Genomic DNA, 18,471 nt, shown 5'->3' with positions numbered 1-18,471 from the left:
GTTGAAGGCTCAGTCCTTACACCACAAGCTCAGAGCACTGGCTGTAGGCAAGTGTGTGCGTTCAAGTGGTTTTATAGGGAGAGCTGGAAGGCACTGTTTCCTAATAAAATTAGTGATTGCACCTGCAGAAGAGGAAGGCTCTTGGAATCCTTACGAGACATTAGGTATGAAGTCTAAAACTGACTTGTGTTGCAATCCTTAAAGGAGCCCAGGGTAGGAAATTCATAATCTTAAGTTTTTGGCTGAGTGCAGCGGCTCACACCTGTAATCCTACCACTTTGGGGGGTCAAAATGGGAGGATTGTTTGAAGCCAGAAGTCTGAGGCAACCTGAGCAATACCCAAACCCCTGTCTTTCCAAAGGGAAAAAAAAGAGAAAATTAAAAAAGAAATCTTATACTTTTTTTTGGGTCTATCCCCTATGAAAGAGAGAGAGGCCACTTGTATGTAATGGCCATGAACTTACTAGGCAGTGCTCATTTCAGAAGTTATTCTTTTAATGTGGCTAACTCCAGGTGTTTTTCTTACATGGTTCTCAGCCACTAAGATTGCAATTCAAAAATACTGCTAGTGGGACCCGTAGGTTGCTAAAGCATCCCAGGTGAATCTGATAGCCAGCCTGATAAGGGATTCATTGATCTATAAAACCCTCCTAAAGCAATTATGCAAGATTTGGAGTTGGAGGGGACAGCCATTCACAGACACTGTGCTTATGCCCTGTGTATTTGTAATGGAAGGGAAATGTGTCTGAAAGGCAAGCACATACCTGGTTATGCAATAGCAACTTAGGGACTCATGTGATAGGGTAGGAATAAAAAAACTGTACCCACAGTACAGTTCAGTCTCACAGACTGAACTTTGAGAAACTGTAGACAGAGAGGCAGTAGACTTCCTGCAATTAGTATATCAGCTCAGCTACAAGGAAGTGACCAGATTGGCATGAACCAACAGATGAGAGGTCACCAGAGAACCAGGGTGTTGTCCAAGGGGAGGAAGAACAGACGTGATGTTGCAGTGGGGAAATGGCACAGAGAGCTTTGCCAGATGGCATTCACTTATTCAAAAGATGAGGGAAGTTGTCATCCCCTACTAAGTACAAGGCCCATAGGTGTGCATGAAAATGGTAATAAATTACCCATAGGGATCATAACATTCACACGGGAAAATAACAGGGTGATCAGAAGAGTCACAGCCATCAGTTTGAAATCTCAGTTTATTCAAAAGGACATGTAATAAATAATCTGCTAATAATTTCCCTATTCTGAAGATAAAAGAAGCAATCACACTAATAGCAATACTAGCTTGGATTAATTCGGCGCTTACGACCTGCTTTGAATTATACAAAGTACTTTATAAACATCACCTTATTCATGGTGAGATGTGGTTTTATCATCTTTATAAGGAGGACTCTGGGGCTTATGCAGATGAACTAATTTGTTCAAGGCCAGGCAGCTAGTAAGTTGCAGAGCTAGGACCTGAACGCTGGTGAATCTGTACTAAAATTCCCATCAGTATTTCTCCAAGTTAGGTCCCCTGCCCACCTGCAGCAAATTCTCCTAGACTGCTTATCACGATCCAGATCTCTAAGCCCCATCTAACTAAGCCTCTGGTACCTAAAATGTGGGTATCCCCATACCAGCCCTGGTGTGGAGGGCTTGTCGCTCTGAACCGGATCCTCTTCAGTGCAGAAGAGCTAATTAGAGACTTGGAAAGGACACTAGAAAGAAAGTCACCATGACACTGTTAGGAGGAAAGCAAAGTCAGAAGGTGGACCTCAAAAAGATCAGCAAAAACAGAGTTAAGATTTGACAGAAACGGTAAAAAGGAGACTGACTTGAGGCTTCTCTTTACCTGGCCTTGACCTTGGCTCCCCAATGTGCTTATCATTCGCTTCAACCTGGTCCTATCTTAGTGGGGCATCATCAGATCCAAAGGACAAACCAAACTCATAAATAGGGATAATGAGTAACAAGACCAGAAGATGGGACAGTTGGGAGTTGTTTGGCATCCAGGTCATGGAGTGAGGCCAGGCACAGTGGCTTGGGACTAAGACTGAGGGAAAGAGTGCTGGGTCCTGTTTTTATGTGGAGACATCTGTGGACATGGGGGAAGCCTGATGAGACAAACGGCCCAGGTAGACCCACATGTTACAGTACGTGATAGAGGGCACTCAGGCCTTGGACAGAATATTGGATTACATGCCCTCTGAGATCTCCCAGGTTTTGTTGATTCTGCTTTTAAATAATTGAAACGTTCCCCTTGTATCATTTCTTTAAGGGTTTGGGTTGTCAGAATTTGGATACAAGTATGGCTCCTATTATTTCTATCTTTAGATCAGCTGCTCTCAACCTGTGGGTCGCGACCCCTTTATAACAATGAAAAATACATCACGGCATTAGGAAGGGAGAGAACCACTGCTCTAGATAGTCTGAAGAATTAACTGAGTCGATCAGAAAAAGCCAGAGGTCACACTGTCATTTTAATGTCATCTCATTTCAGGCTCTTAACTCTAGAAGATGGATATTGCTACAGCTTACCAGCTGATCTATTGCTTACCAGTTCAGAAACTGAGAGATTCTGGGTGAATGGCAGGAGGAAAAGGGATTGGAGGATCAAATTAGAAGATGTCACCTTAAATACAATTTCACATCTTCCTGGAACATTAATATCTATAGATATTAACCAAATACTGATGGCGGAGGATAATACTAAGTACTTGCTACTTTGTCAGGTGGAGGGAGAAAGGAATCGGAATGGTTTTCTTCCAACTCCAACAATCTCTTTTCTTGAACTTCTACTCTAAGCTTTTAGAACAGCAGTTCTCAACCAGTGGGTCGCGACCCCTTTGTAACAATGAAAATACATGGCGGCATTTGGAAGGTTGAGAACCACTGTTTTAGAAGAAAAGGGGAAGGGAGAAAAGGAAGACATGAGGCCCCCCCACTCAGACATGGGGCAAGAATGGAGGTGCTGGGGTTACCTAAAGCAGATCTAGGGTGCTTCTCCTCCTTGCTTCTGCTCAGCCCACCTCCTGCACTCTTTCTCATCCAGAACAACCTCTTAGTTGGATGAGCATGTGGGGGAGCAGAAACTCCTCATTACTCCAATCAGAAATTTTAACTTCTGGTCTCAGCTCTACCAATGCCTCACTTTGACCTAGTCAGTCAGTTGCTCTTCCTGGGACTCAGTGTGCCCACCTGCAAAGGAGGATGTTTGATTATATGACCACTGAGGTGACTCAGAGTCTTGCTACTTACAGTGTACCACGACCAGCAGCATCAGCATCACTTGGGAGCTTGTCAGAAATACAGAATGTTGGGCCCCAGACGTACTAAATCAAAATCTGCATTTTGACAAGATCCGTAAGTGACTTTTATGTACTTTTATGATTCATCAATCCATGAATCGATTATGATATGTCTTTCCATTTTCCCTCTCGTGGGTTCCTACCACACTGTCAAATTTTCTAGCTCTAGCACACTCCCAGTGACCAGAATAGCTTGAGATTAGTGATTGCCTGGCTTGGGGGCCTAAGGCCCTTAAAATATAGTAACACACCTACACAATCCATGTACTAATTAGTTTGCTAATTATCTCACTGCTTCTCAAGAAACACCTGTTGGGCACCAGGCACAGCTGGAGGAGCTGGAGAGAAAAGGCTGGGCAGGGTGTGGTCCCGGTCCTAGGGAGTTTAGCCATGTGCCTGGACAGCCAACTTCAGCTCAGTGCAATAGCACTTTTGCAATTAGTAAAGAGGATGCATTCCAGTGAAATGTTTACAGTCAGAAACTGTTATCACAAGCAGGAATGATTCCAGAGGCAGTTCCAGGCTGTGTTCGCCTCCACCATTTGACTCTGTTTATCCTGCGGCCTTGTCTCTGCAGCTCCTCTGCCCACACAGAGGAATGAGTTATTGGGGCAGTCCCTGTCTGGTGACTCACAGGATACCGACAGTGATGCCTTTCTTAAATTCTCTATTCCCCCATGATCAGAACTTGTGTGCGATCTTTCCCTTAGCTCAGAGGTTCTTAACTTAGGAACATAGAGAGGTTTTTCTGGGAGCAGAGGGGAGGTCCATGTGCAAACTGTTCTGTGCATGTGCTTGATACATTTATTTCAGGAGAGAAAGTGCACAAGTTTTTATCAAAAGACGATGAAACCTAAAAACTGAGAGTGTCCTGATACCATCCTCCTGCTGCCTGAGACCTTTAGTGGCAGCTCCTTCCTTTTCTCCCTTCTCTTTCCCTTCTCCAGCTGACATCTCCCAGTTTCCTCTGTGTTTAGTTTGATTAGAGAAAGCTCTGTCTGCAGTATCATAGTCATTTCAAAAAGCCAAGGAAAGCCTCCTGTCCCAACTCCACGCTACCACAGGTAAGCACAGCTGGGCCACAGGAACTGTGGGGAAAGAAGGCCCTGTAACTCAGAGCCAAGTCTTTAGCAATTGGCTGGCTGCTCTTCTGTCTTTCACAGCTAAATGTGAGGATGGGACTTTTAAAGTTGCTTTCTCGACTTTCAGGGTGGCGTATGGCAATGATCCTTGCCATGAAAACACCCTTACTTTTGTCCTGTGAGATGTCTATAGTGTCAAGTGGAGGGTGGGAAGAGAGAGACAGGGTTCCTGGGTAGGCAAAAGTCATTAATGACAAAAAAATTTTAGGATTCAGCGACCATGGAGGGAATATATACTATCTTTGCTGTATCATTCTTAGTTCAAATCCAGCCTTATGCATTTAAGAGGAGAAAGTATGTTTTTAATACTTTCTAAGACAGAATTCCAAATCATTTCTATATGGCTGTGGGTCTGTAAGGAAGTTATTTTGCAACATACATTTGCCTTTCCACTTATGCCCTATAATAATTTGGGCTTATAAAGTAAATTTACAAACTGGCTTTTGGATATGCCATATGACTCCATTCCCCCCTCCCCCCAGACTTTCTGTTTCTGTCTTGCTAGACGCACGCTGAAGAAGTTGTCTTCCATGGATGCACAGCCCCTGGTAAAGGAGTGGGTGGGGCACCAGAAGCATTTTGGGAAAGTAGAACAGGAACAAACATTTCTGTGGAAAATTCAAGAGTTGGTTTTCATGGATAACCCAGAGCAGAACCTTTGCAGCTGTTGGTAACAGGGCTCTCCCAACAGCAGCTTTTGTTCAGTGTAAACAGGGAGCGAGCAGGCCTGGCCCCAGGGAAAAGTAAACACCAAGCCCTAGATCACTTTCCAGAGGCGGGAGACAAGACTGAGGGTGCACAATGACTGATTTTCCCACCAAAAAAACCTACCTAGAGGATAGACTTACCCCCCTCGTATTACGTGACCATTGGTTCATAGCACATTCTATATTCATTTACTAAGCAAGTTCATAGACCATTTCCATATTCATTTACTAAGGTGTGTTTAGGAGCTATACACCTTAGACCCTGTGCTACCTGGGGCCAGAGTTAGATCCCAAAACAGAACAGACACAGCTTCTAACCCTCCTAGCTCTTAAAAACTAGTGGGAGAGATGAACAACCAGCTCAAGAACATTCGGTTGCTCCAATGGGGGCAGCACTTTCAGGATGCTGTGGGGACATAGAGGAGGAATAGCCAACTCTGACTTAGGAGATCACAGACGCCTTCTCAGAGGAAGTGACATTGAGTCTGAGAGCTTAGCAATGAGCAGAAGTTATTTAGGACCTAGCTGCTAGGTCATAGGAATGAGCGATGGAACAGCAGGCAAGAGAATTTCAGGCACAGAATAGGGTGTACCCTCTTTAGGGCACGTGGATATATTTGATAACTAAGCTAACATATTTTTGCTTTTAGAATTGTTCAGGCCTGGCGCAGTGGCTTATGCCTGTAATCACAGCACCTTGAGAGGCTGGGGCAAAGGATTGCTTAACACCAGGAGTTCAAGACTAACCTGAGCAACAAGCAAGACCCCTTCTCTATAATTAAAATAGAAAAAGTACCTGGGTATGGTCATGCACAGCTATAATCCCAGCTACTAGGGAAGCTGAAGCAAGAGGATTGCCTGAGCCCAGGAGTTTGAGGTTGCAGTGAGTTATAATGCCGTTGTACTCTAGCCTGGAATTTCTGATGTGCCTTTCATTTCTAAGTGTTATTTAGTATTTTTAAAATAGTTTTTTTTTTTTTTTGAGACAGCGTCTTACTTTGTTGCTCTGAGTGCTATAGCATTATAGCTCCCAGCAACCTCAAACTCTTGGGCTTAAGTGAGCCTCTTGCCTCATCCTCCCAAGTAGCTGGGACTACAGGCACCTGCCACAACGCCCAGCTATTTTTAGAGATGGTGTCTCGCTTTTGCGCAGGCTGGTCTCAAACTCCTGAACTGAGGCAGTCTACCCACCTTGGCCTCCTAGAGGGGCTAGGATTACAGGTGAGCGCTGCGCCTGGCAAAAAACTAAGAATTTTTTTTTTGTTGCAGTTTTGGCCGGGGCTGGGTTTGAACCCGCCACCCTCTGCATATGGGGCCGGCGCCCTACTCACTGAGATTACTTGATTTTTAACGTTAAATTTCAGAATAATTTCAAATTTATAGAAAAGTTGCAAGAACAGTACCAAAAAACCCTCAGCAAATGTCCATATATTCTTTTATCTATAATGCTTTACCAGTTACTAACATTTTGCTACATTTGCTTTATCCACTTCTGTCTCTGTCCACATACCCTCCTCCCTCCTCCCCATCCTCTACTTCTTCTCATTCTTATTATTTTTGTCAAATAGTTTGAGACTTTGACTCCTAAATACTTTAGCAGGTATCTGCTAAGAATAGGGACATTATCTTATAAAACCTCAATATAATGATCAGATTCAGGAAAAGTAACATGAATGCCATGGTACTATCTAATACAAGGAGTCCGGGAGTTACAAACATCCAGCTTACATACGACTGGCTCTTATGAACAGATGCTATCAGAGTCCCTGAGTTACAAACATCAGACTGATGTACGACTTGCACTTATGAATGGGGGCTATTACAGATAATGGGTAAATGTACCTGTTCCAACTTACATACAAATTCAAATACAAGCCTACAGAACCCATCTCATTTGTAACCCAGGGACTGCCTGTAAATAGCCTGTATTTAAATTTTACCAATTGTCACAGTCATGAGCTTTGTATTTTCCTACTTGGAGATCTAGTTTAGGATCCTATCTTGCCTCTTCCTTCTCTCTCTTTTTCTTTTCTTTGTTTTCTTTTTTTTTTTTTTTTGAGATAGGATCTCACTTTGTCACCCAGCCTCTGGAGTACAGTGGTGCAATCACTATAACATCCAAATCCTGGGCTCAAGTGATCCTCCTGCTTCAGCCTGCTGAGTAGCTGGGGCCACAAGTGTATACCACCATGCCTGGCTAATTTTTGCATTTTTCTATTTTTTTTTTTTTTTTTTTTTGTAGAGACAGGGTCACTAAGTTGCCCAGGCTGGTCTTAATCCTCCCATTTCAGTCTCCCAAAGTCACGTATTGCCTTTAATTGTATCTCCTTAATTTAATTTAATTTATTTATTTAGACAGAGTCTCAGTATGTTGCCCTCAGTAGAGTGCCGTGGCATCACAGCTCAGTGGTGTCACAGCTCACAGCAACCGCCAGCTCTTGGACTTAAGCGATTCTCTTGCCTCAGCCTCCTGAGTAGCTGGGACTACAGGCACCTGCCACAATGCCTGGCTACTTTTTTGTCATTATTAGCTGGCCCAGGCTGGGTTCGAACCCGCCAACTTTGGTGTACGTGGCCGGTGCCCTACTCACTGAGCTACAGGCACCATAATTGTATCTCCTTTAATCTGGACCAGTGCCACAGCTTCTTTGTCTTGGTATTTTTAAAGAGTACAGATCATTTGTTTTGTAGGATGCCCCCTTAATGTGGTTTGTTTTTGATGTTTCTTCATAGTTAGATTCAGCTTCTGTAATTTTTAACAGGAGAGTGACAGCTGTGTTTTTTTCAGGAGATCATATCAGGAGGCTCACAGTGTCAATGTGACTCATTGTTGGTGGTGTAAAATTTATTTTTGCTTTTAGAATTGCTTTCAGAATTGTTCATCCACTTTGTTTTTTAGTGGATGATAAAAACTATACCAAAAACAGACATCTCCGAATGTGTTTCTACTCAGATTATATCACAAAGGAGATTAATAATGAGCTAACCTGCTTTGGGATTCCTTGTTTGAATGAAGACCTCAGTGTTTAGTCTCTCTTGCTATCTCTGCATATATTTGGGCTTTGTGTAAATGTGTCCTTGATTAATAGGATTGTATCTGTGCCCTGGCCTTAAAAAGGCTGAATGTAAAATTGTGTAAGTAACAGATGACTGCATAGCCTTGTGAATCAGAATTTCCTTGATACCATACAATCAAAACAACATACAAAACTAAATCGGAATCCTAAAGCTGATTTAAGATGATTGTGAATGTCCCTGGGAAGATCTGGGTTCATCAAGAGACCTTAATAATCTCAATGCCTGATTTTATACTAAAAAGTATATAAAATTAATTTAAAAATTCCCTGTGCATATGTTGTGTTTATGTTTTATATGTTGAGTTCCTGTACAGAATGTTGATTAAAATAAGTGTCTTTTATTTTAGGCATTTGAAAATATTATTATAGCTCACTGTGGGTCCTACCCACTGTACAATTTTTGCACCCCTCTCATCATCTGGAGGACTTCGTGTTTCTTTTCTTAATGCCTGAGATTTCACCATAATTTTTAACACCCCCAGGGTTCAAGGGACACTTTATTCCAATGGGTTTTTGGGTGTGGTCACTCCAAAGTCAACAAAATTTGATATTTCCTTTTCCTTCTTTCATTTTTAAAATTCAGTTCTACTTATTTTCAAAGGTACCAATACAAACATTTTAGGAATACAGCCACACTCTCTGCAATCAGCTGCTTAGCCACTGCCTGACCCACACAAATGACCCAGGCATAGGACAGTCCTACCTTATTCCAGAGGAGCTCTTCCACAAATGAGGAGACTGAGATCCAGATAGGTGTTTTCTGAGGAAGGTAAGCTCTTAATGGTTGTCAGACTGCAGCCCAGCTCTGCTTATGCCAGGGGTTGGCTGGCTTTCTGATGACAGAGGAGTTCCCTGGGGAGGTGACCAAGCTGCCTTCCTTTCTCTTGGCAAGTGTGGGTGGCTGGCAGCTGAAGCAGCCCTTGAGCAAAGTTCTTCAGTTTGGTTTACTCATCTCAAATTTAGACACAGAGTTGAAGCCCAGCCAGATCCTTGGAAGCCTCTCGATTTCCTAGTAGATTTTCTAATAGAAGGTGGTCCTAATGGAAACGCCTTAGAAATTCATTCATATTACATTTTCATTGGGAAGATGCATTCTAAGTTCTAAAAGACTTTTCCAAGCCCGACCAACATATCAATGAATTGGAGACCTTTTACAACTCATTCCATTCCATAGAACCAGTATGGATTTCATATTTATTTGTGCAAGGTAGTACAACAGCTACTTGGCAGATGCTAAGAGAATATCAAGACATTCAGGACATTGTCCCATGCTCAAGAAGCTAACAATAATTCCGGAGAGATGAGACAGAGATGTAGAGGGAAAACTGCATTAGAATTGTCATACTCAAGTCACGTTTGACTTCTGCAATTATGAGAGGTGCTCAAATGTGACTTGAATTCACCTTTTGTTACTGATACATATTATGATTTTAATACAGTCTTTTTCTTTCTTAAAATGTGTTTACCTTTTTTTGGCATCTCTGTATATTTTAAACGTAATAATAAGGTAAGGTAATGTCTGATGGCACGCTCGGATGAGTGAAAACACCACCAGTGCGGAACAGAGGCTGCTGGCCATGTCGCTGAGCACTGGGGCTCCTACGTCAAACGACCTTCCTGAAATTGCAGCTGCCCCACTTCCCAGCGGTGTAATGAGTTACGTAAGTTCTCTAGGGCGCTCAGCACAACAGCTCTGCTCATTTTTGGTGCCCCCCAAGTGTTAGCTATATCATTACTTTGTGCTTGAACCGCCACCTCAAGGATGGGTAGGGTGTGAGCGGAGGAGGAGTATGTTTCGCGGCAGGGTGACAGAATCACAATGAAATATCTTCGCGAAAAGCTCCACAAACTACTTGGGCAAGTTTGCTGGCATCTACCCCGCACCCGCGGGAGGCGGCCAACGGAGAAACCCGATTCCACCAGCCTCCGCCGCAGCGCCCGGCTGCCCGAGGTCCCAGCGCCCGCCCCCAGGGGGCGCCGCCGCGCACCGGCCCGCGCGCGCTCCCGCCGCCCGCCCCGCGCGTGCGCGCCGTCCAGGTGAGGAGGCGGTGTCCTGGGCAGCGGCGGGGGCGGGCTCCTCGGCAGTCCCGGCCGGGCGGGGTGGAGCCCGGGAGGCGCTGGCGGGGCGGGGCCCGGCGAAACCAAGGCCAGAGGCGGGACCAGCCGCCGCCGTCTCCGTCTCGGTGTCCCGACCCCCACAGCGCCCGGCAGCCGCGGCGGGAGAAGCGGAAACCGCGGGTGCGCCCTGCTCGGAGCCGCGCCGGCCGAGAGCGAGCCGAGGAGCGGCCGGGCGGCCTCCGTCCGGCCCGACCAGAGCGGCGCGCGTCCCCTCTCCGCAGCCGCCCCCACCCCCGGCGCGGCCCCGCCCCGCCCCGGCCCCGCCGGAGCTCGTCGTGGGCCCCCGGCCCGGCCCCGCGGCCCGAGCGCGCCCACCTGAGCCCCTGCGCCGGCGCCATGGCGGAGCAGGAGAGCCTGGAGTTCGGCAAGGCGGACTTCGTGCTGATGGACACCGTCTCCATGCCCGAGTTCATGGCCAACCTCAAACTCAGGTGAGGGCGGGGCAGCCGTGCGCAGGGGCGCGAGGCTGCGCTTTCCCGGGAGGGGCGCCTCAGCGGGGCGGCCAGATTGGGGGTGTCAGGGGCGCACCGAGCTCCTGGGATGGAGTGCGGCCAGAGGACGGTGTCAGGGGGTCCGCTGACTAGGAGGTGGCGCTTTCCTGGGAGAAGACGCTGCTGGGGTCGGCAGGAGGCGTGCCGAGCTGGGAGGGGCGCACCTTCTGAGCCGGGGTGTCCCTGCCTGCTGTCCCCCTTGGAGGTGTAAGGGGTACGCGAGCTGGACGGAGCGCTGGGAGTAGTGCACCAGCCTGCCCTGCGCCAGGTAAGCGATGTGGGCGGGCCGGGTGACCTCATGGAAACAAAAGTAAAGGCAAAGGAAAACTTCAGAGAGAGTTGTGGTGGGCCCCGAAGACCCTAGGAAGAGTAGAGGGTGGTTTTGGAGAGAGGCCGGCGTCTCCTCCCAGTTTCACATTTGCTTTTATTCCTTTCTTATTCGTCTCCACTCCGCCCTCCTCTCCCTCCTCCCCCCCTTCCTGGCTCTATCGGGATGCTATGGAGTGATCCCTGAGATGTCTGTTCCGGGACACTGGCTATTTTTTAGTTCCTCTCTAAACGTAATTAGACACGTTTCCAGACTTCTGAGACACTGCTATGCTTGCCAGTGCCAAGATAAACTGTCTGAATTTGACAAGGCGTTCATGGTTTTAGACTTTTCAAAGAGTTAAGGATGGAGCCCTCGTGTTAACTGACATCCTTCAGAATGTAGTCTGAAGTCAAAGCCCCAAAATGGACTTCCAAGATGAATTTGTCTTAGAAAATCCCCTACATGTGACTACTTCACCTTTTTTTCTTTTTGAAGAGACACTCTGTCGCCCAGACTAGAGTACTGTGGCATGATCATAGCTCATTACAACCAGTCCTCTTCCCTCAGCCTCCTGAGTAGCTGAGACTACAGGCGTGAGCTGCCACACCCGACTAGTTTCTTAAATTTTTTTGTAGAGATGGGGTCTTGCTGTGTTGCTCAGGCTTGTCTCCAACTCCTGGCTTCAAGGGATCCTTCCACCAAATCCTTCCAAAGTGATTACCTACATGAAGCACCACCCCTGGCTTTCACTATTGGTATAGTAGTATGTAAAAGTAGTTTTAAAGTGGTTTGATTTAAACATTACAACAATAAGTGGAGTTTCAAAATATCAATAGCTGAGTTATATGGGGGAATGTGTGTTTTTTCCTGGAAGTTTTGGCCCCATTTCTTGTAGGTTTATGGCTACACATCACTCCTTAAGCTTAGAAAGTGAAGATCAAAATCTTAATTTGGGTGCTTCACTAAACCTACTTTTCAGTATTAATTACCCCAGTTAACCCTTCTATAAAACTGTTTTGAGGCTGGGTGCAGTGGCTCACACCTGTATCCTAGCACTCTGAGAGACTGAGGTGGGTGGATTGCCTGAGCCCATGGGTTCAATACCAGCCTGAGCCAGAGCCAGAGCCAGACCCTGTCTCTAAAAATAGCTGGGTGTTATGGTGGGCACCTGCTACTCCGGAGGCTGAGGGAAGAGAATCGCTTAAGCCCAAGAGTTTGAGGTTGCTGTGAGCTGTGATGTCATGGCACTCTACTGAGGACAACAAAGTGAGACTTTGTCTCAAAAAAAAAAAAACAAAAAAAAAAAACAAAACTGATTTAATCTTTGGGAAATTGCAAACCACATAGTCTTCTCTGCTCTTGGGCAGGCTTACTTTTGTTCCAGATCGTGGAACAGGAAAACAGACCTGAGTTCTACACTTGCCTACCACAGACTGGCCTTGTGCTGGTCAATGTACCTGAATTTCCTAATTTATAAAATGATGAGACTCTTTCAGTGATTCTAAATTTTCCAAGTGTAGGCAGCCTCAAAGTTGCACAGTATCTTTTCCCTATTTAGTGTTGTGAAGTTAAGTAATATAATCAGATTTATTACATATACAGCATTATGATAGGACGTAACTTTTTTTGTCTTTTTGAGACAGGGTCTTGCTCTGTTCCCCAGGCTAGCTAGAGTGTGGTAACATCATCATAGCTCACTGTAACTTTAAAGTCCTGAGCTCAAGTGATCCTTTTGTCTCAGCCTCCCAAACAGCTAGGACTACAGGCTTGTGCTACCACACCCAGCTAATTTTTTATTTTTTTGTAGAGATAGTGTCTTGCTATTGCGCAAGCTGATTTCAAACACCTGGCCTCCAGTGATCCTCCCACCTCAGCCTCCCAAAGTGTTAGGATTGCAGGTGTGAGCTGCCAGGCCAGGATATTTCTTTTTCTTTCTTTTTGTAGAGGCAGTGTCACTTTATCGCTCTCGGTAGAGTGCCGTGGCATCACACAGCTCACAGCAACCTCCAACTCCTGGGCCTAGGCGATTCTCTTGCCTCCCAAGTAGCTGGGACTACAGGCACCCACCACAACGCCCGGCTATTTTTATGTTGTAGTTTGGCCGGGGCCAGGTTTGAACCTGCCACCCTCCGTACACGGGTCCGGCACCCTACCCACTGAGCCAGCCACAGGCACTGCCCCAGGCCAGGATATTTCTGATCAAAGTTTGGATGCCTAACTTTTATAGAAATGACTTTAAATATTAATCAAAATGGCATACCTCTACATCTGTATCTCTATAACCTTTACCCACTACCATGGTGGTTAGGAGTCAGATTGTTGAGATACAAATTCTAGTTCTACCACTTTCTTGCTGTGGTCCTTGGGCATGTTGCTTAACCTCTCTCTCTCAGACTTCTTATCTGCAGAATTGGGGTTGTTCTGAGCATTAAATGAACTAATATACATAACTTCAAAGATTAGTTCCTGGCAAACACATATTAGCAATACTGTTTAAGTTTTCCCTAGTGCACATAAAGGGGTAAGTTATATAGCAATTTCATAGACTAACGTAGTTTTAAATTAAGAGATTACCTTCCTTGCCCTTCAAGAAAGAAGTATGCTTTGAGAAATGCCTTCATAATGTAGTCCCAGCTTATAATCATTTCAGTTTTGTGGACGTTAAGTACATTTATTAAGTACTTCCTGCATACAAGACACTGTAGTAATAGTTGAGTATGGAGTCATTCATTTTGACCTCCATATTTTACCTCCAGTGAATACATGACATTAGCCAGATCTTTTGCAGAGTTTTTAGTATTTGAAATTGAAGGCTCAGAGTCTAACTGGGTTATATTAGTTTGTAGAACTAATACTCTGCAGTAGAATTAAAACTCACATGGCTTTTTAAAAAGTAAATTGGGGACCAGGTGCAATGGCTCACATTTGCAATCCCAGCCTGAGCAAGAGCAAGACCCCATCTGCCCAAAAATAGATGGCATGGTGGGACACACCTGTGTGCCCAGCTACTCGGAGGCTGTGGTGGATCTCTTGAGTCCAGGAGCTCAAGATTACAGTGAGCTCTGATGAAGCCACTGCACGTCAGCTGGGTGACAGAGCAAGACCCTTTCTCAAAGAAAAAGAAAGTGAACTTGGGGGTATGGGGAAGAGAGCTCTTATAATGATTTTTTTTTTTGTTTTAGGACTTGTAAGTCTCTAAGTATGAATCTCAAGATAGGTTATTAAGGTGAGCCTAACAACTCCTATGTGTGCAAAAGAGAAAGGCTGCAATTTAATTCTACTTTGTGCAGGGCACTCTAAAAGATGGGGTGGAAAAGGATACAAAGAAGCGTAAGATGGGCCCCTTACCTCTCAAAGAGGCGATGTGTCAGTGGAGACAGGGAGAAAGATGAACATTTCTGTTGATTTAAAGAATAGTTCAAGAAAACAATAGAAGAGATACCTTATAGAGCTGACACGATTATTTGCCAAGCATTTGTACAAATTGTTCTGGAAATTCATAAGAGAGAGATGCTTTAGGGTGACTCAGAAACATAAAGGAGAAGAGGAGGAGCTGAACTGAGTCCCAAAGGATGGGTAGGATTTGTCTAGGTAAACATGTGGGTGGATAGCATTCCAGGTGGATTAAGTGGCATGAGTTGAGGTTGGTGGCATGAAAGTTGACTCTATTTGGGTGACTACGATTAAGTTAAGTTGTCTGAAGGGGAAGGGGTCATCGCCTCTCATTAGCACAGCCTTGCTACACCCAATCACCATGTCCATCAGGATCCTGGGTGTTCGGCTGTTTGTATATATTTGTATGTATCTGATCTGTGCGTGTACTTGACAACTCTGAAAATTGGCTGCAATTCTCATTGTACGGATCAGCGATTGTCCATGATTTACTTGTAAGTTAGACTGGTTGGTTCCCCGTAGCCATAAAAACACAGTCCCCGCAAAGGTTAGCTCCCTTACCCTTCTCTTAAATCCTGACCCAGACAGAAAGCAGTCCTGTCTGATAGTTTGAATTTCATATTGCCTGCTGTCTCCCCAGACTATTTTAGTGTTTAGCTGTATGAGCTCCTTCTATTGTGTCCTTAGATATTTGTTTCACTTTGCAGAAGGTGACCAGAAACCCATCAATGCAGATCCAGGTGTTATTATGTGATGTTCAAGTGTTTTTGTCTCCTGGAATATCAGGGGACCACCCTGGTCATATTTTGTGGTGAATTTCCCGTAGGAGAAGTTGAGAGTGTCTGGTCCCTTGGTGGATGTGGATGTGTCAGTGAAACTCCCACGTGTACATGTACCTGACAACTCCAGCCTCCCCAAGCTACAGCACCTGCTGGAATGTCTTGTCCTCTGCTGCTCTCCTGCAAGGTCTGCTTTCTCCTTTTATGGTCTGTACCTCTCAGTCAAGCACTTAAGGCTGCAGTTGCTTCAGGGGTCTGTGTCATCAGAACTTGATTTTAAATTTTCTTGACAGCAGCATCTAGCACATAGTGCATTCTTCTGTGAGAACTTTTTTTATAGAAAAAAAGGACTGTTGGCGGCGCCTGTGGCTCAGTGAGTAGGGCGCCGGCCCCATATGCCGCGGGTGGCGGATTCAAACCCAGCCCCGGCCAAACTGCAACAAAAAAATAGCCGGGCGGCGCCTGTGGCTCAGTGAGTAGGGCGCTGGCCCCATATGCCAAGGGTGGCGGGTTCAAACCCAGCCCCGGCCAAACTGCAACCAAAAAATAGCCGGGCGTTGTGGCGGGTGCCTGTAGTCCCAGCTGCTTGGGAGGCTGAGGCAAGAGAATCGTGTAAGCCCAGGAGTTAAGAGGTTGCTGTGAGCTGTGTGATGCCACGGCACTCTACCCGAGGGCGGTACAGTGAGACTCTGTCTCTACAAAAAAAAAAAAAAAATAGCCGGGCGTTGTGGTGGGCGCCTGTAGTCTCAGCTGCTCAGGAGGCTGAGGCAAGAGAATCGCGTAAGCCCGAGTGTTAGAGGTTGCTGTGAGCCGTGTGACGCCACGGCACTCTACCCGAGGGTGGTACAGTGAGACTCTGTCTCTACAAAAAAAAAAAAAAAAGAAAGAAAAAAAGGACTATTTCAATTCCTTTCTTAGAGACAGAGTCTCAATTTATTGCCCTTGGTAGAGTGCTGTGGTGTCACAGCTCACAGCAACCTCCAATTCCTGGGCTTAGGCGATTCTCTTGCCTCAGCCTCCCAAGTAGCTGGGACTACAAGTGCCGTCCAGAACGCCCGGCTATCTTGTTGTTGTTGTTTTTGTTGTTGCAGTTGGGCAGGGGCCAGGTTCGAACCTGCCACCCTTGGTATATGGGACCGGTGCCCTATCCACTGAGCCACAGGCACCGCCCTCAATTACTTTCTTAAAGCTCTTATGGCATTGTCCTTTTAGAATCATCTTCTTATTTTGCTATTATTCTGACCTTCTTTTTCCCTCTTGAAGCTAAAACTTGAGTTTTGGACATCTGTCATAATTCATGTAACTTTCTTCCTACTGTTATTATTTTTGGAGACAGTCTCACTATGTCATCCTGGGTAAAGTGCTGTGTGCATCACAGATCACAGCAACCTCCAGCTCCTGGGCTTAAGTGATTCTTTTGCCTCAGCCTCCCAAGTAGCTGGGACTATAGGTGCCTGCCACAATGTCTGGCTATCTTTTGTTGTAGTTGTCATTGTTTTAGCTGGCCTGGGCCGGGTTCGAACCCGCCAACCTGTGTGTATGTGTCTGGTGCCATAACCACTGTGCTACGGGTGCCGAGCCCTACTGTTGTTATTTTTATTTTTATTTGGAGATTGTTTTCACTCTTCTTCTTCTTTTTTTAATTATTCTAGGAAATTTATTTATTTATTTATTTTGCAGTTTTTGGCCCGGGGCTGGGTTTGAACCCGCCACCTCCGGCACATGGGGCTGGCACCCTACCCCTTTGAGCCACATAGGTGCCGCCCTGTTGTTATTTTTAAAAACAGATGTAGGTGTGTGTCTGTGGTTGGGGGCCTGGATGGGGCCTGAGTGCTGGGTGATGTGGATTAGTGTTAGTATGTCTGAGGGTGAGCTCCAGTTTGTATTTCTTCCCCTTATAAAACAATCTGCTAGGACCTTGAGGGTTGCCTGTTTTCCCTCCTAGAAGTCTCTTGCTGGGGAAGATTTGTTTGGTTTTAGTTACTTCTTTTTCCTGTTTGGTGGTGGTGGTAAGTCCCTCACTCCATTTTCCAAGGGTGTGTGCCCAGGAGTGAGAGTCCTGTACAAGTGCCACCTCCTTTGTGGTCAGGGGTGGTTCCTTTCTTTTTTTTTTTTTATTGTTGGGGATTCATTGAGGGTACAATAAGCCAGTTACACTGATTGCAATTGTTAGGTAAAGTCCCTCTTGCAATCATGTCTTGCCCCCATAAAGTGTGACACACACTAAGGCCACACCCTCCTCCCTCCATCCCTCTTTCTGCTCCCCCCCCCATAACCTTAATTGTCATTAATTGTCCTCATATCAAGATTGAGTACATAGGATTCATGCTTCTCCATTTTTGTGATGCTTTACTAAGAATAATGTCTTCCACTTCCATCCAGGTTAATACGAAGGATGTAAAGTCTCCATTTTTTTTAATGGCTGAATAGTATTCCATGGTATACATATACCACAGCTTGTTAATCCATTCCTGGGTTGGTGGGCATTTAGGCTGTTTCCACATTTTGGCAATGGTAAATTGAGCTGCATTTTGGCAATGGTAAATTGAGCTGCAACCTCCCAGGGGTGGTTCCTTCTGACAACCTTGGTGACCCCTGGGAGCCCCGGGTGCAGCATCCCCGCCACGCCCTGCTTTCTTTGTAGCCACGTCCTGTTTGGACCTGGAGCCCTTTGGTCCCTTTTCTCCTTGCCTGGGTCACTCCTAGACTCCTTGCAGCATTAGCATCAGCTTTGCACCCTCCCTCTGAGCGTCCTGCCAGGGCAAGCCGCGTGGAACGTCTGGTCCTTTCTGTGCTCCTGACTCCTCGCTGAGCCATGCAGGCTGCTGCGGAGTGGACTCGAGCCGAGCACAGTGGCCTTGAGAGATGTGCTTTTCATTTTAAAGGTCAATGAAATATACGTTGGGCTTCCAGAAGTCAGTTTGTTAACTTTATTTGTTATTGGTTTCTGTTTTGAGAATAAAGCGCAGGCAGCCTTGTATCTTGGCTTCTTGGAAATTCAATTTTTCTCCTCCTTTCTTTTCTTACTATTTTTGCTCTTCCATAAAAGCAATCATTTGAAGCACACTGCATGCCAATGCTCCATGCTACTTTTTATTTTTAACCTAGCACAGCATGGCTTTTCTACCTTTCTTAACTGGAGTTTCTCA

General features: G+C 45.7%; 1 protein-coding gene across 1 annotated transcript in view; it reads left to right on the top strand.

The window, feature by feature from the left end:
• The first annotated feature begins 10,377 nt into the window (after positions 1-10,377).
• MYO1D (myosin ID) overlaps positions 10,378-18,471 on the top strand; it is a 378,012-nt gene continuing 369,918 nt past the window's right edge. The window contains exon 1 of the mRNA XM_053568857.1: positions 10,378-10,780. Coding sequence (XP_053424832.1) covers positions 10,686-10,780 — 95 coding nt within the window. The 5' untranslated portion in view covers positions 10,378-10,685. The remainder of the gene's footprint in view (positions 10,781-18,471) is intronic.

The sequence above is a fragment of the Nycticebus coucang genome, chromosome 18 (assembly GCF_027406575.1).
Source record: "Nycticebus coucang isolate mNycCou1 chromosome 18, mNycCou1.pri, whole genome shotgun sequence".
Taxonomy (NCBI): Eukaryota; Metazoa; Chordata; class Mammalia; order Primates; family Lorisidae; genus Nycticebus; species Nycticebus coucang.
The sequence above is the reverse complement of the archived record's forward strand: the minus strand, read 5'-3'. Positions and strand labels throughout refer to the sequence as shown.